At 40.9% G+C, this 22238-nt stretch overlaps 1 protein-coding gene across 1 annotated transcript in view; it reads left to right on the forward strand.

Annotated features, from left to right (window-relative positions):
- NDFIP1 (Nedd4 family interacting protein 1) overlaps positions 1-22238 on the forward strand; it is a 54203-nt gene that overhangs the window by 29866 nt on the left and 2099 nt on the right. Inside the window, exons 2-7 of the mRNA XM_053566284.1 lie at positions 370-457; positions 1048-1178; positions 5307-5394; positions 6241-6365; positions 8990-9056; positions 14313-14418. Of these exons, the coding sequence (XP_053422259.1) occupies positions 370-457; positions 1048-1178; positions 5307-5394; positions 6241-6365; positions 8990-9056; positions 14313-14416 (603 nt within the window). The 3' untranslated portion in view covers positions 14417-14418. The remainder of the gene's footprint in view (positions 1-369; positions 458-1047; positions 1179-5306; positions 5395-6240; positions 6366-8989; positions 9057-14312; positions 14419-22238) is intronic.

Genomic DNA, 22238 nt, shown 5'->3' on the forward strand with positions numbered 1-22238 from the left:
CCTGCCACCATGCCTGGCTAATATTTATTTATTTATTTATTTATTCATTCATTCATTCATTCATTCAAATAATGCAGTCTTGCTGTGTTCCCCAGGCCAGTATTGAAATCCTGACCTCAAGCCATCCTTGCCTCTGCCTTCTAAAACACTGGGATTTCATACAGGAACCACTAAAGTAGTAAATTTTGATGGAGCAAAAATCTTCTCCAGGAAATAGTTCTTTTTCCTCACCAAAGAGAAGATTGAGGTTTCTGAGGCTGGAATTTTTTTGCTTTGTTATCGGTTACCTTATCGGTTATGCTAAGTGATTACTTTAACATTGCCAGGTTGCCGAGAGACCTGGCCTTAAAATATGACATTTTTATTTAGTTGCAGAATGAAGAAGAGTCTGGAGAACCTGAACAGGCTGTAGGTGATGCTCCTCCACCTTATAGCAGCATCTCTGCGGAGGGTACAGGTAGGTAACAAGGTGAGGTGATTACTGACCTCCTTGAAAATACTCTACGTTTTTTTTTTTTGAGACAGAGTCTCAAGCTGTTGCCGTGGGTAGAGTGTGGTGGCATCACAGCTCACAGCAACCTCCAACTCTTGGGCTTAAGAACGATTCTCTTGCCTCAGCTTCCCAGGTAGCTGGGACTACAGGCGCCCACCACAACACCGGCTATTTTTTTGTTGCAGTTGTCATTGTTGCTTTAGTTGGCCTGGGCTGGGTTCGAACCCGCCAGCCTCGGTGTATGTGGCTGGTGCCCTACTGACTGAGCTACGGGCACTGCCCACCCTGTGCTTTTATATGACAGTCAAAAAGTAGTTCAAAAGCAGTTGGAAGGAAGGGTAACAAGGTGAGTGTGAATTTTAAATAATTAAGAAATGGATAAATTTAAAAATCACCTCAGTCTCTTACATTCATCTATTAACTGCCTTTTGGCTTAATTATTATATATGTACTCTTGGGAATGGCTGGATTTTATTTGCCAGAGTTAGTGGAACTTTTTTTATTTTTTGAATTCAGTTAATCATCTGATAATCGTGGCTCTTTTTATTCTGCAGCATATTTTGACTACAAGGATGAGTCTGGGTTTCCAAAGCCTCCGTCTTACAACGTGGCTACAACACTGCCGAGTTATGATGAAGCTGAGAGAACCAAGGCTGAAGCTACTATTCCTTTGGTTCCCGGAAGAGTAAGTCCAATTTGCTGTGCTACCTGATGGCCATTATATGGCGATTAAGTTATTTTCATTATCTGATTTTGATTAATTTCTTATGATTATTTTAAGTAGTAAAAGTATAGCTAATTATTTTTTAAAGTATGTTTTTTAAGGGGATAATAAACTCAGCTCTTCCTGGAAGTGATGAGGCAAAGAGAAAGAAATGAACGGAAAATCACTAGTTAAGCCAGCTAATTTTTTTCTGTCTCCTCCTACCTCTACTTTCTCAAGTCTTCTGGGATAGCTGAAACATTTTGGAACAAAACATTTAGGAAATACACTGATTTTGCCTTGGTTCTGCACACTTAATATTTTGGTATTAGAAAGATAGCTGCTGGGGAGATCTATAGAGAGACTAAGTATCTGCAACTTCATAGAATTAAACTCATAAAGGGGACCTTAACATAGATGAATTCTGTGCCTCTAGCACTCTAAATTATGCCATGGGAACATGTAGCCTGATGTTGATTTGTGGGGTTGGGATGTGATACGTATAAGCCACTATAGGTTAATTTTTATTTTTTAATATTTTATTTTATTGTGTTTTTTATTTTTATTTTTTTTATTGAGACAGAGTCTCACTTTGTCACCCTCAGTAGAGTGCCGTGACGTCATAGCTCATAGCAACCTCAATTCCTGGGCTCAAGTGATTCTCCTGTCTCAGCCTCCCTAGTAGCCGTGACTATGGGCGCCTGCCACAATGCCTGGCTATTTTTTTGTTTGTTTTTATTGTTGTTTAGCAGGCTTGGACCAGGTTCAAACCCACCAGCCCTGGAGCATGTGGCTGACGCCCTAACCACTGAGCTATGGATGCCCAGCCATTTTTTTAGTTTCTATAGTTATCTGCCAAAGCTAGTGGAGATTGGGCAGCACCTGTGGCTCAAGGAGTAGGGCGCTGGCCCCATATACTGGAGATGGTAGATGCAAACCCAGCCCTGGCCAAAAACTGCAAAAAGAAAAAAAAAACTAGTGGAGATTATTGGGCAGTCTTGGTTCTTTATTTATTTGGGGACATAGTCTCACTCTGGCACTCTGGGTAGGGTGCTGTGGCGTCGTAGCTCACAGCAACCTCAAACTCTTGGGCTCAAGCAATACTCTTTCCTCAGCCTTCCAAGTACCTGGGGCTACAGGCACCCGCCATAACACCCAGCTATTTTTTTCCTCTTTGTAGTTGAGATGAGTTCTTGCTCAGGCTGGTTTTGAACTCTTGAGCTCAGGTGCCTTAGCCTCCTAGAGTGCCAGGATTACAAGTATAAGCCACCACACCTGCCCACATTCTTGGTTCTTGATGTCAGATCTATAAATACTAAGTGTGATTTTGTAAATATTCATCCAAGCTCGAGTTGATGCAGATAGGGCCACATATTAGGTGAATGGGAGCAGGGTAAGACTCTAGCAATGTGAGGGCCGTCAGGGCCCCAGGCTCTAGTCCTGGTAAGAAACTGGACTGGAGCGAATGATAAGAATAAGAAGAGAGTAGCGGGTGTGGTGGCTCACTCCTGTAATCCTAGCACTCTGGGAGGCTGAGGTGGATGGATTGCCTGAGCTCACAGGTTCAAGACCAGTCTGAGCAAGGGCAAGACCCCATCTCTAAAAATACCGAGGCGTGGTGGCAGGCACCTGTAGTCTGAGCTACTCAGGAGGCTGAGACAAGAGCATTACTTGAGCCCAAGAGTTTGAGGTTGCTGTGAGCTATGACATTATGGCACTCTACTGAGGGTGAGAAAGTGAGACTCTGGTCTCAGAAAAGGAAAAAAAAGAAATAAGAAGAGAAGCCCAAGGTCGGTGCCCATAGCTCAGTGGTTAGGACGCCAGCCCCATACACTAAGGCTGGCAGGTTAGAGCCTGGTCTGGGCCTGCTAAACAATGACAACTACAGCAATTAACAACAAATAGCCAGGCATTGTGGCAGGCGCTTGTAGTCCCAGCTACTTGGGAGGCTGAGGAAAGAGAATCACTTAAGCCCAAGAGGAGAGGTTGCTGTGAGCTGTGACGCTATGGCACTCTACTGAAGGGGACATAGTGAAACTCTGTCTCAAAAAAAAAAAAAAAAGAAGCCCAGTCTGGGCAGTGCAGTCTCATAGGCCCCAGAGGTTCCCCCTTGCCTGGCTTTGGACCACATCTGCTATGAGTAGTGGGGCTACTAAAACACTGACTACAGAAAGTTTATGAAGCCAGTCTTGGCTGATCTAGCTCTTAATAAGTGCTAGGGAGAAACTAAAAACCCTCATGGAGCTTATTATCTGAGGACAAAACAGTCACAAAATAATTGCCACATATTAGAAGCAAATAATTTGCTTGGTCCTGTGTTTGATGCTTTTATATGTTTTATGTATTGTTTCCAGTCTTCACAACATCTTCACAAGGTAGAGCTTATACCATGTGTTACGTCCATTTAACAGATGCAAATATTGAGGCCCCAAGAGATTAAGTAATTTTAATTTGCCCAGTCACATATGGCTGATGAGTAGCAGAAGTAGGGTCAAACCCAGATATACTTTTAGGTCTCATTGTATTCTGCAGACTTGTTGGAATATATCATAAATATCATAAATGGACCAGTATAGAAATCAGCTCTGATTAATTGCAGAACTCCCCAGAATATTTTTATTTGCAAACCTTCTAAAGGGCTCTAATATTCAGCAAACATACATAGAGCACTTTTTAATATATAAGGTGCTATATACAAGGTGTCCATAAAGTTCGCGTGCAATTTTAAATTTTAAGTTGCACACAAACTTTATGGACACCTGTATTTTGCAGTGGATAGGGGACAGGCAATAAGTTTTGCGTGAGGCCCCTTTCTCTAGTTCTCACTCCCCAGGGGAACCACTGTTAACCGTTTGGTGTGAATCTTCTAGCCCCTTTCTGTTTGTCCCTAATTTTTTTTTTTTTCCCCAGTTGGGGAGGCTTCATTGAAGTCTATCACTTTTACATTTTTTAGTGTATATTCATTTATATTTTAGTATCTCAGGACTACCTTGAAAAGAAAGACAGTATATGTTGGTGTTGGTCAGGATCTCATTTTCCTTCTAGATCTGTAATATCATGTTTTCCAGTTATAATAAAGAGATCTTTCTGTTGGTAAGGTTAGGCATGAGATAGTTTCAGACCTATATGCCAATGCAAAGAAGTGCTTATGGAGCTGAGCAACAGGCAGCTTTGTAGACTCTTCATGTATGAGTATGTGTCCTTTTTCCACTGTGTCACTCTCATAAACCACTTTAGCTGGTCCATTTTATCTCCTTGTTAGACCTGGAGTACTAGTATTCTAAACCATAAAACAGGCCCCAGATTACTGATACTCTAGAATTTAAGACAAATGGTGTAAGTAAATTTTATCTTTTTTCTTTTCTTGAGATATATTTTTAAAAAGGAAAGGTAGGGCGGCGCCTGTGGCTCAAGGAGTAGGGCGCCGGTCCCATATGCCAGAGGTGGCGGGTTCAAACCCAGCCCCGGCCAAAAGAAAACCACACACACAAAAAAAAGGAAAGGTAAATAGTTCTTTGTGAACTTTTTAAATTTTTGAAGTTTATTGTTAAGGAATTTGGGTTATAAAATGAAAAATTCATTAGGAAAACCATGAAGGAAGGAAGATTTGTTAGCGCCCATAGCTCAGAGAGTAGGGCGCCAGCCACATACAATGAGGCTGGCGGCGGTTTGAGTCTGGCCCAGACCTACTAAACAACAGTGACAACTGCAACCAAAAATAGCCGGGCGTTGTGGTGGGCACTGTAGTCCCAGCTGCTCAGGAGACTGAGGCAAGAGAATCACTTAAGCCCAAGAGTTTGAGGTTGCTGTGAGCTGTGATGCCATGACACTCTACCAAGGGCAACATAGTGAGACTCTGTCTCAAAACATATATGTATGTATGTGTGTATGTGTATATATATATATATATATATATATACTACACATATAATTTTTTTTTACTTATAATAATGCAAAATGAACACTTAACAAAGCTTTTAATTCTTAGTTTTGAATTGAGGCAAAGCAATAAAGTTTTATTTATGTTTGCTCCTTTATTAAATATGTTTGCTCCTTTATTTTTCTTGATGTCTTCCCTTTGTGTAGAAATTATTTTTTCTTTTCATCTAGGATGAGGATTTTGTGGGTCGGGATGATTTTGATGATGCTGACCAGCTGAGGATAGGAAACGATGGGATTTTCATGTTAACTTTTTTCAGTAAGTATATATGCATAGCAGAACCACTTCCCACAAACCAGAGTTCTTTGGATTATGGATGAATATGACCGAATTGAAATAACTGGTTGAGCTACTATACCTTTACTGGGATGTTCTGAGATTAATATCCAGAACATTAATCTCTATATATTTTCATGTATAATATAATTAATTAAAACCTTCATGGGGATGCTGCAGTTTCACATGAGCGAAGCTTCATCTTCCAGGTTTATGGGGTCCCTTTGCAATCTTCCTGCTCATACCTAACCTTTAGAAAAGTGATTGACTGTCTGAATTTTGTTCTACAAACCTCTATTTTCAGATAGAGCAAAATCAACCTGAGTTTCCCACCCCCCGCCAATATTATTTTGCTTATATTTTTTCATGTGCCTCACTTAGAAGTGAGCCACTGTATCTTTTGTTTGCTGTGTTAAACGAAGAAAGTTGATGTTAGATAAACTGTCAAAATGCATAGAATGGGAGGATGAGTGACAGATTATTTGGGGGTCCTAATTTAATGTTAAAGACATTTGTTTTATTTACTGAAATATATAACATCCAGTATAGAGCATACTGAGTCTTAAGACATTTTTGGAAGTGAATAGCAGTAGACACAGTAGTGTAAAACCTGATCTGATATTCAGAGAGGATGTTTTCTTGTTTGCTTTTTGGGGAAAAGATGGAAGGATGGATGTTTTTAGACAGGCGAGGTGAAGTTTGTAGAGGTCGGACCGCCTTTTATCCTTGGGAAAATCATTCAAGCAAAGGCACTTGTAAAGGCTTGTACTCTGGTTCCTTGGATAACAGGACATGTATGACATCTTTTTACTTCCTCTGCTTTTACAGTGGCATTCCTCTTTAACTGGATTGGGTTTTTCCTGTCTTTTTGCCTGACCACCTCAGCTGCAGGAAGATACGGGGCTATTTCAGGATTTGGTCTCTCTCTAATTAAGTGGATCTTGATTGTCAGGGTGAGTTGTACAGCAGAAAAGATAGACTCTGCAGTGAGACAATAATTAGAATAATTTTGAATGTTTGATTTTTTCATTTGCATTTTTTGAGTTATTTAAACATTTTAAATGATTTTTGATTTGTCTTTGTTCTGGTTTCATGATGAAGTTGAGTCAAAACCAATTGCAAGTGGGTTATGTGTACAAGTTTTGCAGTCAAATCTATTGAATATTGGTCTATAACAATATTGTTCACCAGCTGCTTTCTTTGTTTCTAATGTTTATGATATGAAATATATGTGCATGTTATAAAATTAGTTGCTTTAATAATAAAAGGAAGGGGGTGGCGCCTGTGGCTCAGTGGGTAGGGTGCCGGCCCCATATACCGTGGGTGGCAGATTCGAACCCGGCCCCGGCCAAACTGCAAGAGAACAATAGCCGGGCGTTGTGGCAGGCGTCTGTAGTCTGAGCTACTCAGGAAGCTGAGGTAAGAGACTCGCCTAAGCCCAGGAGTTGGAGGTTGCTGTGAGCTGTGATGCCACTGCACTCTACCGAGGGTCATAAAGTGAGACTCTGAAAATAAAAAAAAAATAATAATAGTAATAATAATAAAAGGAAGGGGCTCAGCACCTATAGCTCAGTGGTTAGGGTGCCGGCCGCATACACCAGGGCTGGTGGGTTTGAACTCGGACCAGGCCTGCTAAATAACAATGACAACTGCAACCAAAAAAATAGCCGGGTTTTGGTGGTAGGCACCTTGTGCAGGCGTCCCAGCTGCTTGGGAGGCCGAGGCAAGAGAATAGCTTAAGCCCAAGAGGTTGCTGTGAGCTGTGACACCATGGCACTTTACTGAGGGTGACACAGTGAAATTCTGTCTCTAAATAAATAAATAAAAATAGTAAAAGGAAGGATATTATCTCTTTGGTATCTCATCCAAAGCAGGCATTCCTTTTATTAATTGTATTGAAATTTTAATCTAATTTTCTTGTTCCTTTCCTCCTTCTCTTTCTCCCTTCCAGAATTAGTTATGCCAAAATGTTTGAGGAGGCAACATATTTGATGAGTATTAATCCTATTAGGGGTCTGTCTCTGAGCTAAATTAAAGAGATGTATTTAGTGATTGGGGGGGTTACCTGTTAAAAATGGATGAAGTCATTTGAAGTTATAAAGGATCTAGGCCTTTAACGTATCCTCTGATTTGAGATAAGTTTATTACTATTTTCAACCTTAAAGACTAAACCAATCTATTCATTATAAATTGGCTTACTTAACTGATTAATGGGTATTGATTGACCACTGTAGTGTTTCAAAGTAGTTCCTCTGTTTTTATTCTAAATGTTGTTAACGTTTTAGGGTTCCAGCCAGGTGGGGTGATTCACACTTATAATACTAGCACTCTAAGAGGCCAAGGAGAGTGGATCCCTTGAGCTCAGGAGTTCAAGACCAGCCTAAGCAAGAGCTAGATCTCATCTCTACTAACAATAGAAAAAAAAAATTGGGGTGTATGTGCCTGTAATCCCAGCTACTTGGGAGATTGAGGCAGGAGGATTGCTTGGACCCAGGAGTTTGAGGTTTCTGTGAACTAGGCTGATGCTATAGCACTCCAGCCTGAATGACAGAGGGAGACGCTGTCTCAAAACAAAATAAAACTATGTGTAGGGTTTTAGAAACATTTGAGAATCTGATGAACGTTATAAGCTTTTTTTCCCATGCAGCTAGTAAGTACTTTTCTGAAACATAGACTTTGGGTTAAGAACGCAAGCCCTAAAGAGGTTTTCATTTCTTCTCTAAATCTTAAAATTGTTAGTATACCTTACTAAGAAATGAAATACTATATTTTAATTCTCAAGCTCAGTTAAACTCCGGGACACAAAAGCCTCCAAAGAAAACAAATATAAAATTAGTTACTTGTCTTTTATTTTTTTTAACTAAATTTTTTAGCTGAATTGAATGAATCAACTTGTGTCAGGATACTTTTGACATAAATAACAGAAAACTCGGCTCAAAGTGGCTTAGAAAATAAAACAGCAAGGAAAGTTGATTTCCCATAAAAACAAGCCCTCGAGCTTAGTTAGTTTTTTTTTTTTTTTTTTTTCTGTAAGAACAAGGAACCCTTCTCATAAACCCTCAATTCCCACTGGCCAGGATGACATCTTGTTGCCCATTCCTAAACCAGTTATTGGCAAGGGAATGAGATTACTGTGATATACATGATAAAGTTTCCAAAGTCAAGGCAAGTCTGGAGGAATAGGAATAAAACGAGGCCTCTGGAAAGGAGGCAATGATAACAGCCAAATAATTGATTTGGCACTGAATAAGCAAAATTATCATTGAAACATCTTTCTAGAAAGGCAAATATTATGCGGGCAAAAAGGTTTTTGAAAAAACAAACTTTGTACACTTTCTTGATAGCATATTCAACAATTACTTTTTCCATAAAAGGAAATAGATTTCCATTTGTCCTAATAATTTCCAATCAGTTATATGTAAAATACTTTCACTTATATTTTTTTAAATTATTATAAGGGCTAAATAATAACATTGGTATAACAAATAATAAAAGTGCTATGTTTTGTGCACTCTTACATTAAAATGTGAAATTATGTCTGCTAAACTGCTATAAAATGTTTTGCCTTATTTTTTAGTTTTCCACCTATTTCCCTGGATACTTTGATGGTCAGTACTGGCTCTGGTGGGTGTTCTTGGTTTTAGGTAAGTGCTTTTAACATAAGAAAAGTAGATAAATTTACTTTTAGTAAGCTCTCATTTCAATTATTATACTATATAGTACTTATGTTAATGATGAATAAGTGTAATTTTAAAACTGGTTCTTTTTTTTTAGACAGAGTCTTACTAGGTCACCCTTGGTAGAGTGCCATGGCGTCACAGCTCACAGCAACTTCAAACTCTTGGGCTTAAGCAGTTTTCAAGCCTCAGCCTTCTAAGGAGCTGGGACTACAGGCTTCCACCACAACACCCAGCTATTTTTTTTATTGTAGTTGTCATTTTTGTTTAGCTGGCCCGGGCTGGGCTCCTCCACCCTCAGTGTATGTAGCTGGTGCTTTAAGCACTGTGATATGGGCGCTGAGCCAAAAAAATAGTTCTTTCTTAAAGATTATATTATTCATCCGTCAAAGTAAATTACATATTCATTTTTTAAAAGATCTCTTCGTGGTAGGAGGTTTTCCCTAACTTCACCCCATGTGATCAATGGGGTATACTGATGAGATGACTGTAGTCTGTGGATTTTTTTCTTCTTGTGAGTTATTGCCACCAAGCATTTACAAACTCAACTCCAAATTGCGTATTATAAGCATACTGTGCCCAACTGGACTAACTCATAAGTTTATGTGGCCTGTCTTTCATTGAATCTGTCAGTGGAAAACAGAAAATGTATAGCTTTGCTAGGTATAACTTCTGAAAGAACCACTACTAGGTTTCCAGAATTCTTCAGTTCACCATTATAATAATAATTTACAGTGGGGAGGAGGCTTTTAAAGTATACATATACTGGCTCGGCGCCTGTGGCTCAAGTGGCTAAGGCACCAGCCACATACACCTAACCTGGCGGGTTCAAATCCAGCCCAGGCCCACCAAACAATGACGGCTGCAACCAAAAAATGGCTGGGCGTTGTGGCGGGCACCTATAGTCCCAGCTACTTGGGAGGCGGAGGCAGGAGAATCGTTTGAGCCCGGGAGGTTGCTGTGAACTGTGATGCCACGGCACTCCACCCAGGGTGAGAGCTTGAGGCTCTGTCTCAAAAAAAAAAAAAAAAAAAAAGTATACATATACACATATTTCAGTTGCTTTTCAGACTGTATTTTTTACTCTAAATATTTATTTTAAAATCTTTTCAATGTCCTGACCTAGATAATGCTCTTTAAAAATCTAATGTCCTAGGGCGGCACCTGTGGCTCAGTGAGCAGGGCGCCGGCCCCATATACCGAGGGTGGCAGGTTCAAACCCGGCCCCGGCCAAACTGCAACAAAAAAATAGCCAGGCACTGTGGCGGGCGCCTGTAGTCCCAGCTACTTGGGAGGCTGAGGCAGGAGAATCGCCTAGGCCCAGGAGTTGGAGGTTGCTGTGAGCTGTGTGAGGCCACGGCACTCTACTGAGGGCAATAAAGTGAAACTCTGTCTCTAAAAAAAAAAAAATCTAATGTCCTAGACCAGTGATTTTCAGCCAGTGTGCTGTGAGAGGATCTTAGGTGTGCCTCAAAAATTTGTAAAAATAATTAATTAAATTATTTTCAAAAGAAGTTCAAAGCATAGTAAGTATATTCTTTGTTTTACTCTTTTGTTGATCAACATAATGAAAATGAATTGTGGAAGTTTAACTATAGGTTCAAGTGTGCTAGTAAGTAAAAAAGGTTGAAAAACGGGCGGTGCGTGTGGCTCAGTCGGTAGGGTGCCGGCCCCATATATCGAGGGTGGCGGGTTCAAACCCGGCCCCGGCCAAACTGCAACCAAAAAATAGCTGGGTGTTGTGGCAGGCGTCTGTAGTCCCAGCTACTCGGGAGGCTGAGGCAAGAGAATCGCTTAACCTCAGGAGTTGGAGGTTGCTGTGAGCTGTGTGAGGCCACGGCACTCTACCGAGGGCCATAAAGTGAGACTCTGTCTCTACAAAAAAAAAAAAAGAAAAGGTTGAAAAACACTGTCCTAGACATTAGAACGAAGACATTTGGGTGAATTATTTTAATGTTTGGCTTCATTATTTGTAAAGAAAAATGCACGTATTGCAGTAAAAGAGCCCACCATCGCTGCTGTTCCTTTCCATAGAACAACAGCAGGCCATTTTGTGGCTAGTAAAGGTGGCGTGATATCACTTTCTTCTAACTTATTTTGGGTCTTCTTGTTGCTTTCTTAGTTAAGAGCCTTGTGGGGCCTGATCATAGGTCTGGCTAGCACATCCTGGCACCCATGCCCAATCGGTGCTTAGTAGATTTAAGACCTGTCTTGCCAAGGCTGTTAGAGCCCTGCCTTGCTGACCCTAAATTTTACTTAGAAAATGCAGCCCAGTCATGGTGGCTCATGCCTGTAAGGGGTCTATGCAGAGCTCTCAGGCTGTCTGCTCATGAGCCACAGGTAGCCTGGGGTTGTGGTTTGTTGGTTCTACAGTTATTTATATTTATTTATTTATTTTGAGACAGAGCCTCAAGCTATCACCCTGGGTAGAGTGCTGTGGCATCACAGCTCACAGCAACCTCCAACTCCTGGGCTTAAGTGATTCTCTTGCCTCAGCCTTCAAAGTAGCTGGGACTACAGGTGCCCACCACAATGCCCGGCTAATTTTTGGTTGTAGTTGTCATTGTTGTTTGGCAGGCCCAGGCTGGATTCAAACCTGCAAGCTCCGCTGTATGTGGATGGTGCCTTAGCTGCTTAAGCTATAGGCGAGCCTCTACACTTATTTGAAAAGGTTTTTTTATTGGTTCTGCGCCTGTAGCTCAAGCAACTAGGGTACCAGCCACATACACAGCAGCTGGTGGGTTTGAATCCAGCCCAGGCCTGCCAAACAACAATGACAACTATGGACAAAGCCTGTGGCTCAGTAAGTAGGGCCCCCACCCCATATACCAAGGGTGGCGCGTTCGAACCCATCCCTAGCCAAACTGCAACAAAAAATAGCTGGGCGTTTTGGCGGGAGGCTGTAGTGCCAGCTACTGGGGAGGTTGAGGCAAGAGAATTGCCTAAGCCCAGGAGTTAGAGGTTGCTATGAGCTGTGATGCCATGGCACTCTACCAAGGGTGACAAAGTAAGACTCTGACTCTAAAAAGAAAAGGTTTTTTATTAGTTGCCAGCATCTAAAAATAAACATTTTTCAGATAAAACATCTCATTTTTTTTTTTAACTTTTCTCAAAAGTTGAAATACAGGGTAGACATAAAGTTGGTGTGTAATTTAAAATAGTTTCACATAGTAAATTACACATGAAAGTTATGTCCACCCTCTATCTGGCGAAATTGGCCTAAATCCCCCACTTGGCACACTTAAGCTGGAGCCGAGTAGGAATTGCCCCTTCATGCACATTATGTGCTGTCCAGTTCACAAGAGCCCTGCCCCCATACATACATGTTCACAAGAGCCCTGCCCCCATACATACATGCCCAACATTTGAGGGGGTGACCCCTCGTCTGTAGTTATTTGTTGCTTTTAGTGTCCAACATAATGGTGTTTACCAAGCTCAGCACTGATGACTCTTGGTTACTATTAAAAATAAATTCTGTTGAATAAGAGAATATAGATAATGCTAATACTCCCTACTGAGTATATTTTAAAATGTGTTCAAGAGAAAGTAAATTGATTAATAATGTTTGCCTGGGGCTGGGGAAAGGGAAGGAGGGGGCAGGTGAATGGGAGGTGACTACTAATGGAGACAGGATTTGGGAGTGGGGGTGATGCAAATGTTCTAAAATTAGATTATAGTCATGGTTGTTTGACTACTATAAATATGCTAAAACCCAGTGAATTGTCTATAGGTGAACTTGGGGTATGTAAACTCTTATCTCAATAAAAATGTTTTTAGGTTGGGTATGGTAGTTTACGCCTATAATCCTAGCACTCTAAAAGGCCAAGACAGGAGGATCACTTGAGCCTCAGGAGTTTGAGACCAGTGTGAGCAAGAGTGAGATGCTGTCTCTAGGCTGGGCATCGTGGCATGTGCCTGTATTCCCAGCTACTTGGCAGCTGAGCCCAGGAGTTTGAGGTTTGAGGCTATGGATGATGCCACTGCACCTGAGGTGACAGAGTCTGTCTCTAAAAACAAAACAAAAAACGTTTTTTAAAAAATGTGCTGAAGACTCAGGGAGCATTTCTGAAGAAGGAGGGTCAGTAGTGTCTGAGTTCCTGTTAGAGGGGGCACATCACCTCCCACAAACTCTTTCAAGAGCTGCAAACTTCTGTCAGTATATAGATTCTGATACAGTCATACAAGAGCAGTCGTCTTCTTTTTTTTTTTTGGAAACAGAGTCTTACTCTTGTTTCCCTGAGTAGAATGCTGTGGCATCATAGCTCACAGCAACCTCAAGCTCTTGGGCTCAAGTGACCCTCTTGCCTTAGTCTTCCGAGTAGCTGGAACTTACAGGCATGTGCCATGACACCTGGCTAGTTTTTCTACTTTTGGGAGGGGGTGAGGGGGAGGGTAGAGACAGAATTTCTTGTTTGCTCAGGCTGGTCTCAAACTTCTGAGCTCAAGCAATCCACCTGTCTCAGCCTCCCATAGGGCTAGGATTACAGGCATGAGTCACCATGCCTGGCACAAGATCAGTCTTACTAATAAAGGAGAAATACAATAGAACCTCCATAGTTGACTGAACCTCCCAAGTTCACTGACTACCTCCTTAAATTGACCTAATTTTCATAGATCAGGCATGTACCACATATAGGTATCAGTACTGTAGGCCTAGTACCTTATGTTGACCACATCCATATGTTGACCAGTTAGTTACCATTCCTTGGTGGTCAACTTACAGAGGTTCTACTATAGGTGGTTTAATGTTGAGACTATGAGAATTTCTGTCATAGGTAAGGGGATCCTGACATCTAGTGGACAACATTATATACTGTTGACAGAAAAATGTCTCATGACAAGAAAGATGAAAAATAGTTGTTTAATTTCAGAAAAGCAAAGTTATAACTTAAAAAAAAGTGTCTTGAAATACTTTTTTGAAATTCAGTAGGAATATTTCGATAATTCTCATTGCGGCTTTCAAATGTAAAAGTTTGGCCCATCTTATTTTTTATTTCCTTTTTAGACCAATTAGATTCTGCTCATGCTAAAGAGACTTGTGGTTATACCTTTTCCTTGAAGGATGGATAATTTGGTATGAAAGTCCTTTGGAGATTCTGGAAGAAATTGCTCATATTTTGATAGCCTTTAGCAGAAAAATGTATTATCAGGAGGTATATTTCTGGGGAGGGGACTTAACATGGATATTATAAATTCATTCTTGACTTTTCTTTTTTAAATTAGGCTTTCTCCTGTTTCTCAGAGGATTTATCAATTATGCTAAAGTTCGGAAGATGCCAGAAACTTTCTCAAATCTACCCAGGACCAGAGTTCTCTTTATTTATTAAAGGTATTTTTTTAAAAAGGTTATATTCTTGGTGTAATCATGGGACGACATTGCAAATTTCTCTTCGGTTTTAGAGGAAGTGGCTGGAAGAGGGGATGCAGACAGGTAAGGAAGGCACAGCCCTGCCTTGTAGCAGCTTCTAGGTTAGCGAGAGGAGAGTTCTACAAAAAGCTGTAGATAAGGCTAGTTAGAAAAACTTCCATAGGAGGGAAGAGGCAGGGGTCGTAGTAGTCAGCAGGGAGGTAGGCTGGCTGGCTGCTTGCTTGAATCCTTGAGGTATCCTGAGGCCACTGCTTGCTATTGCACCAGTGACAGAGGACAATATTCAGAAGGAACCTCCAAGATCTAATTACCCTTCCTGCCCCCTAAACCCCAGAGCAAGGAGAGGCTGTAGGGTACTTTAGGAACTCCTGCCTGAGTTACCAACAAGCGCACCAAGACTTTCATTTCTTAAAATTAGTCATTGAACCTTTCCTGGTGCCTTTCTTAGGCTCACACCCTGATATTATCACTCTGTTGGAGAGAGAGAGGTCAAACTCCAGGAAGGGAAGAGGAGAAAGGACATTTTCTCTAACCTAGAGCAGGAGGACTAAGCCCTGCACAGGCTCTTCTTTGATTGACATAAGGTTTTCCTCAGACTCTGGCTCCATCTTACATCAGCAACTACCTAAAAGGAAGAGAGAGGGAATCTTGAGAAAGAGTATGCCAGAAAAAGGGGTGGGGGCTTCTCTGTTAACAAGTTCTCATAGGACTTCTTGGACTTGGCTCTGTTCCTTGGGGCTTTTGGGACTGGGTGATCATGGAGTGGAGCCTCGAGCACCACCTAGAGGCTTTTCCACTTGAAGACCTCAGGCAAAGCTTTGTATAGGGTGTGTATAGCAGTTGTGACAAACCTTAAATGATAGAATTTCAGCTAGTGGACATTGGATAGTAGGGGAGAAATTTCAGAATTTCTTGAGGCAGAATGAAGAAGGAAATGGAGACAGGGAACTATGGAGCTTGTTCAAGGGCTGCACCTCTCTTGGGGAGAAATAAAGGAGTATTAAGGGTCAAGGCTGGAAAGTCAGAAACGATATTCTCAAATATATGGAGGACTAAGCCCATTTGCAGTGGAACCATCAAATTCATAGAGCTGCCCTTTAAATCTAGCGGTATGTTGGCTCAATGCAAGACTAAGCCCATGTGAACATCAGTTTGTGCTGTATTTGCTGTTGGATATCATAGTTTATATAATCCCATGCTAAGAGTAGCATTCTCAGTTTTGAAGACTGTTGTCTCAGAAGGTCTTCTTCAAGAAAATAAGACATCTACCATATTTAATTTTGCCAGGTGATGGGACAATATTGAAAGCCTTTAAATAACAGAGTAATATGAGACCTTCTTCAATTTAACAAAAATTTCTGCCAGCATGGTATAAGGAATATAACTAACATTAACATTCATGGAGTTTTCCACATATCAGATACTGTGTTAAGAATTTTGTATGGTAATTAAATGTACTTGAGTAAAGATGGCTTTAAGCCTGTGTTAAAGTGAGTTTCTTTAAGGCAATGTATACTTGTGTTTATGATTTTTTTAAATGTGTGGTATGTTATGAATTTGAATTCAGTCACAAAGTCTGGGCACAGATGAACATTGACACCCCTGGCCGGGGCCTTAACAGCTATGGTACGTCTTTGTGTCTCAGACAGTCTAACTTTAAGAGGCTCCTCAAATGTTCTCTGCAGTTTAATTACTGTTGTCATCTTTCACCTACGTACTTGATTATAATCTATAGTTAGCGTTAGGGTTGACTCTTACCTATCACAGACTCAAAAGTTGATGCTTTTGGGTTTCTAGAAGCCCTCCTTACAAAGGGTAAAATCACCTAAAGATCCAGGGGTTTCCAACTTGCAGCCCATAGGGCACATACAGATTATTTTTTTATTTTTTTATTTTTTTCACATACAGATTATTTGAACACTGTTTTGCTTATCTGTGTTGTCTGATACCTGGAAAAGTCTGCACAGACTTTTCTTTTGCTCATCAGCTTTTGTTAATGTTTGTGTATTTGATGCGTGACCCATTACACCTCTTATTTTTCCAATATGTGCAGAAAAGAAAAAAGATTGGACACTTCTGCATCCATTGATGTCTAAAATATCCTGAGGGGTGGATATTTTTCTTATTTTAAAATATAATAGGCTCAGCGGCACCCATAGCACAGTGGTTACTGTGGTAGGTTTGAACCTGGCCTGGACCTGCTAAACAACAGTGACAACTGCAAAAAAAGATAGCCAGGCATTGTGGCAGGCGCCTATAGTCCCAGCTACTTGGGAGGCTGAGGCAAGAGAATCACATGAGCCCAAGAGTTTGATATTGCTGTGAGCTGTGACGCCACTGCACTTTACTGAGGGTGACATAGTGAGACTCTGTCTCAAACAAACAAACAAAAAAAGGCTCAGCGCCTGTAGGACAGTGGTTAGGGCACCAGCCACATACACCAAGGGTTGTGTGTTCAAACTCAGCCTGGGCCTGCTAAACAACAATGACGACAACAACAAAAAAATAGCCGGGCGTTGTGGTGGGCACCTGTAGTCCCAGCTACTTGGGAGGCTGAGGCGAGAGAATCACTTATGCCCAAGAGTTGGAGGTTGCTGTGAGCTGTAATGCCACTGCACTCTACCGAGGGTGACATAGTAAGACTCTTGTCTTAAAAAATAATAATAGTGGATGGCGCCTGTGGCTCAAAGAAGTATGGCGCCTGCCCCATATACTGGGGGTGGTGGGTTCAAACCTGGTCCCGGTCAAAAAAAAAAAACTGCAAAAAAAAAAAAAAAGAAAAGAAATATATAATAAAATAGTAATAATAATAATAAATATATATTTTTTGTAGGTCTAGTTCAGTGGTAGCTCAGAATTTCTAAATGGACTGAGATCACACCTCTGTCTATTCATTCTTCAGTTAGAAGGAATATTAGAGGATTGCATACCTTTCTTCTAGTGTATAACACATGCAGCTGGGTTCACAGAAAGCCTGAACATCTCAGTTTTTCTGTATTGTTGGAGAATTAATGAAAATGTTACTATTCTGTTTACTAAAATTTCTGAAATATATTATGAAAGTGTTCTAAATTTAGAACAGTGCATCTTTAGGTTTGTGATTTAAAGTAAGATAGTCCTTAGCCTCCCAAGTAGCTGGGACTACAGGTGCTTGCCACAGTGCCTGGCTATTTTTTAGAGATGAGGTCTCGTTCTTGCTACTCCTGAGCTCAGGCAATCCACCCACCTTGGCCTCCCAGAGTACTGGGATTACAGGCATGAGCCACTGTGCCTGGCCCCCTTAGAGCAGCATTTAGAATTCTAATGATGACTTCACTGTTGTCAGGGGATTCTTAGAGGGAATCTGAGAAGCTGTAATATCCTGTGGGACTAAGTTCCCTTTGTCCACTGAAAGGGGTACGAACTCTCCATCAAGATCCAAATGCAGAATGCTTTTTTTCAGTTCAGAGCAAATTTAGTTTACTTTAGTTGTAAGATATGCTCAAAAACCATCATGTGAAGTATGGAACCTTTTTTTTTTTTTTAGTTGACTTTTTTCTTTGATGGCAATGTCATTAGTTAAAAGTTAGCTGTAAGCTTACTCTTTGCCAGAATTATACAAGTAGGGAATTTCAAAAAGTAACTTAGCCATAATAGAAAAATAACATACTTCCCATGCTATAATAAGAATGGGTATTTTACTAGAATAGGGTAAGAATAGTGACTTTTCTATTCCAGCTACTCAAAGTATAGTATGCAGGACAAACAAACCAGTCTCGAAATGATCCCAGAGGACCTTCTGATGGGCCAAAGTAGATTTATTTATTTATTTTATTGTTGGGGATTCATTGAGGGTACAATAAGCCAGGTTACACTGATGCATTTGTTAGGTAAAGTCCCTCTTGCAATCATGTCTTGCCCCCAGAAGGTGTGGCACACACCAAGGCCCCACCCCTCTCCCTCCTTCCCTCTCTCTGCTTTTCCTCCCCGCCCCCCCGACCTTAATTGTTATTAATTGTCCTCATATCAAAATTGAGTACATAGGATTCATGCTTCTCCATTCTTGTGATGCTTTACTAAGAATAATGTCTTCCATCCAAGTTAATACGAAGGATATAAAGTCTCCATTTTTTTAATGGCTGAATAGTATTCCATGGTGTACCTATACCACAGCTTATTAATCCATTCCTGGGTTGGTGGCATTTAGGCTGTTTCCACATTTTGGCGATTTTAAATTGAGCTGCAATAAACAGTCTAGTACAAGTGTCCTTACGATAAAAGGATTTTTTTCCTTCTGGGTAGATGCCCAGTAATGGGATTGCAGGATCAAATGGGAGGTCTAGCTTGAGTGCTTTGAGGTTTCTCCATACTTCCTTCCAGAAAGGTTGTACTAGTTTGCAGTCCCACCAGTGTAAAAGTGTTCCCTTCTCTCCACATCCACGCCAGCATCTGCAGTTTTGCGATTTTGTGATGTGGGCCATTCTCACTGGGGTTAGATGGTATCTCAGGGTGGTTTTGATTTGCATTTCTCTAATATATAGGGATGATGAAAATTTTTCCATGTTTGTTAGCCATTCGTCTGTCTTCTTTAGAGAAGGTTCTATTCATGTCTCTTGCCCATTGATATATGGGATTGTTGGCTTTTTTCATGTGGGTTAATTTGAGTTCTCTATAGATCCTAGTTATCAAGCTTTTGTCTGATTCAAAATATGCAAATATCCTTTCCCATTGTGTAGGTTGTCTCTTTGCTTTGGTTATTGTCTCCTTAGCTGTACAGAAGCTTTTCAGTTTAATGAAGTCCCATTTGTTTATTTTTGTTGTTGTTGCAATGGCCATGGCAGTCTTCTTCATGAAGTCTTTCCCCAGGCCAGTATCTTCCAGTGTTTTTCCTATGCTTTCTTTGAGGATTTTTATTGTTTCATGCCTTAAATTTAAGTCCTTTATCCATCTGGAAAAAGCATTTGATAAAATCCAGCATCCTTTTCTAATTAGAACACTGAAGAGTATAGGCATAGGTGACACATTTCTAAAACCGATTGAAGCTATCTATGACAAACCCACAGCTAATATTTTACTGAATGGAGTAAAACTGAAAGCTTTTCCTCTTAAAACTGGAACCAGACAAGGTTGTGCTCTGTCACCTTTAATATTCAACATAGTGCTGGAAGTTCTAGCCAATACAATTAGGCAAGACAAGGAAATAAAGGGAATCCAAATGGGAGCAGAGGAGATCAAACTCTCCCTCTTTGCTGATGACATGATTTTATACTTAGAGAATCCCAAAGACTCCACCACAAGACTCCTAGAAGTCATCAAAATATACAGTAATGTCTCAGGATATAAAATCAATGTCCACAAGTCAGTTGCCTTTGTATACGCCAATAATAGTGAAGATGAGAAGCTAATTAAGGACACAACTCCCTTCACCATAGTTTCAAAGAAAATGAAATACCTAGGAATATACCTAACGAAGGAGGTGAAGGACCTCTATAAAGAAAATTATGAAATCCTCAGAAAGGAAATAGCAGAGGATTTTAACAAATGGAAGAACACACCATGCTCATGGATGGGAAGAATCAACATTGTTAAAATGTCTATACTTCCCAAAGCAATCTATCTATTCAATGCCATTCCTATCAAAATACCAACATCGTACTTTCAAGATTTGCAAAAATGATTCTGCGTTTTGTATGGAACCGGAAAAACCCCGTATAGCTAAGACATTTCTTTTTTTTTTTGTAGAGACAGAGTCTCACTTTATGGCCCTCGGTAGAGTGCCGTGGCCTCACACAGCTCACAGCAACCTCCAACTCCTGGGCTTAAGCGATTCTCCCGCCTCAGCCTCCCAAGTAGCTGGGACTACAGGCGCCCGCCACAACGCCCGGCTATTTTTTGGTTGCATTTTGGCCGGGGCTGGGTTTGAACCCGTCACCCTCGGTATATGGGGCCGGCGCCTTACCAACTGAGCCACAGGTGCCGCCCACTAAGACATTTCTTAATACTAAAACTAAAGCTGGGGGCATCACCATACCAGATTTTAGGCTGTACTACAAAGCCATAGTGGTCAAGACAGCATGGTACGGGCACAAAAATAGAGACATAGACACTTGGAATCGAATAGAAAACCAAGAAATGAAACTAACATCTTACAACCACCTAATCTTCGATAAACCAAACAAGAACATACCTTGGGGGAAAGACTCCCTATTCAATAAATGGTGTTGGGAGAACTGGATATATATATGTAAAAGACTGAAACTGGACCCACACCTTTCTCCACTCACAAAGTAGATTTTTTTTTTTGGCCGGGGCTGGGTTTGAACCCACCACCTCTGGCATATGGGACCGGCGCCCTACTCCTTGAGCCACAGGCGCCACCCTCACAAAGTAGATTTTAACAAAAGCTGAACATGAAAGCTTGTGTGCTAGTGTCATAGAAGCTGCAGTCAGGTTTCCTATCAGAATCCATTTGGCACCGGGCGCAGTGACTCACACCTGTAATCCTAGCACTCTGGGAGTCCAAGATGGATAGATTGCTTAAGTTCACAAGTTCAAGACCAGTAGGCTTGAGTAGGCTTGGCATCTGTAGCTCAAGTGGCTAGGGTGCCAGCCACATGCACCGGAGATGGTGGGTTCGAATCTAGCCCAGGCCTGCCAAACAACAATGATGACAACTACAACCAAGAAAAAAAAAAAAAAATAGCCGGGCGTTGTGGCGGGCGCCTGTAGTCCCACCTACTTGAGGCTGAGGCATGAGAATCACTTAAGCCTGAGAGTTTGTATGGTAATTCAGATTATTCACTGATAACTCGTCTATGTCCTCGTAAGGGACTTTTACTATGTTAGGTGGCAGGCTTTGACTTTGAGGGACCTATTAAAGCTGTTTACATATGCTAGCGCAGCATAAACTGAAGAAGTGGCCAGGTAAGTAATTGTCCCATGTCACATATTGTTGCAGGCACTAGTGTTAAACAGAAACAGATAAAACTGAAATTATTTAAGTTTGTAATGAGTCTGGCCTCATTGCAAAAACCTCCATTCACCTCCATTCGGTCCGCCAATTTTCTTTTTGTTTCTGCTTGGCTTTTAGAGTTCTTTATATTCTTGTGTCTCTGGTGTCTCTGCACATTCTGAGACATCTCTCATACGTCTCTCCATCTAAAGAACAGTTGGCCTTATATTAATTTCATTTGTTTACTTCAAATGAAAACAGAATTGAATTTGGAGTTTGGAAAAATATTGACAGTTCTAAAACAATACATTATAGTTTCCTCCAGTGTTGGAGTTTCTCTGCATTTTGGTAGCCTTTTAAAGATGTATGTAGTTGGCTGGGCACCCGCAGCTCAGTGGTTAGGACGGAGGCCACATGCAACCGGTTCAAACCTGGCCCGGGCCTGCTAAACAACAATGACAACAACACAACAAAATAGCTGGGCATTGTGGCAAGCACCTGTAGTCCCAGCTACATGGGAGACTGAAGCAAGAGAATTGCTTAAGCCCAAGAGCTTTGAAGTTGCTGTGAGCTTTGACACCATGGCACTCTACCAAGGGTAACATAGTAAAACTCTTATCTCAAAAAAAAAAAAAAAAATGTATATAGTAGTTTAATCAGAAAAAAAAAAAACAGAAGTGCTTCTTGTGGCTCTTATGTAATTTGGAGAGACAAAAAAGTAAGCTAAGGGCCTATATACTTGTACACATCTAACTCTCACTTGGTGAACCACAAAGTCATTTTTTAGCCAATGTTCATTAAGTAGGTAATGTACCTCTTTAGTGTTTCTTTTTTTAGCTTAAAATAGGGA

The sequence above is a fragment of the Nycticebus coucang genome, chromosome 17, assembly GCF_027406575.1.
Source record: "Nycticebus coucang isolate mNycCou1 chromosome 17, mNycCou1.pri, whole genome shotgun sequence".
Classification (NCBI taxonomy): domain Eukaryota; kingdom Metazoa; phylum Chordata; class Mammalia; order Primates; family Lorisidae; genus Nycticebus; species Nycticebus coucang.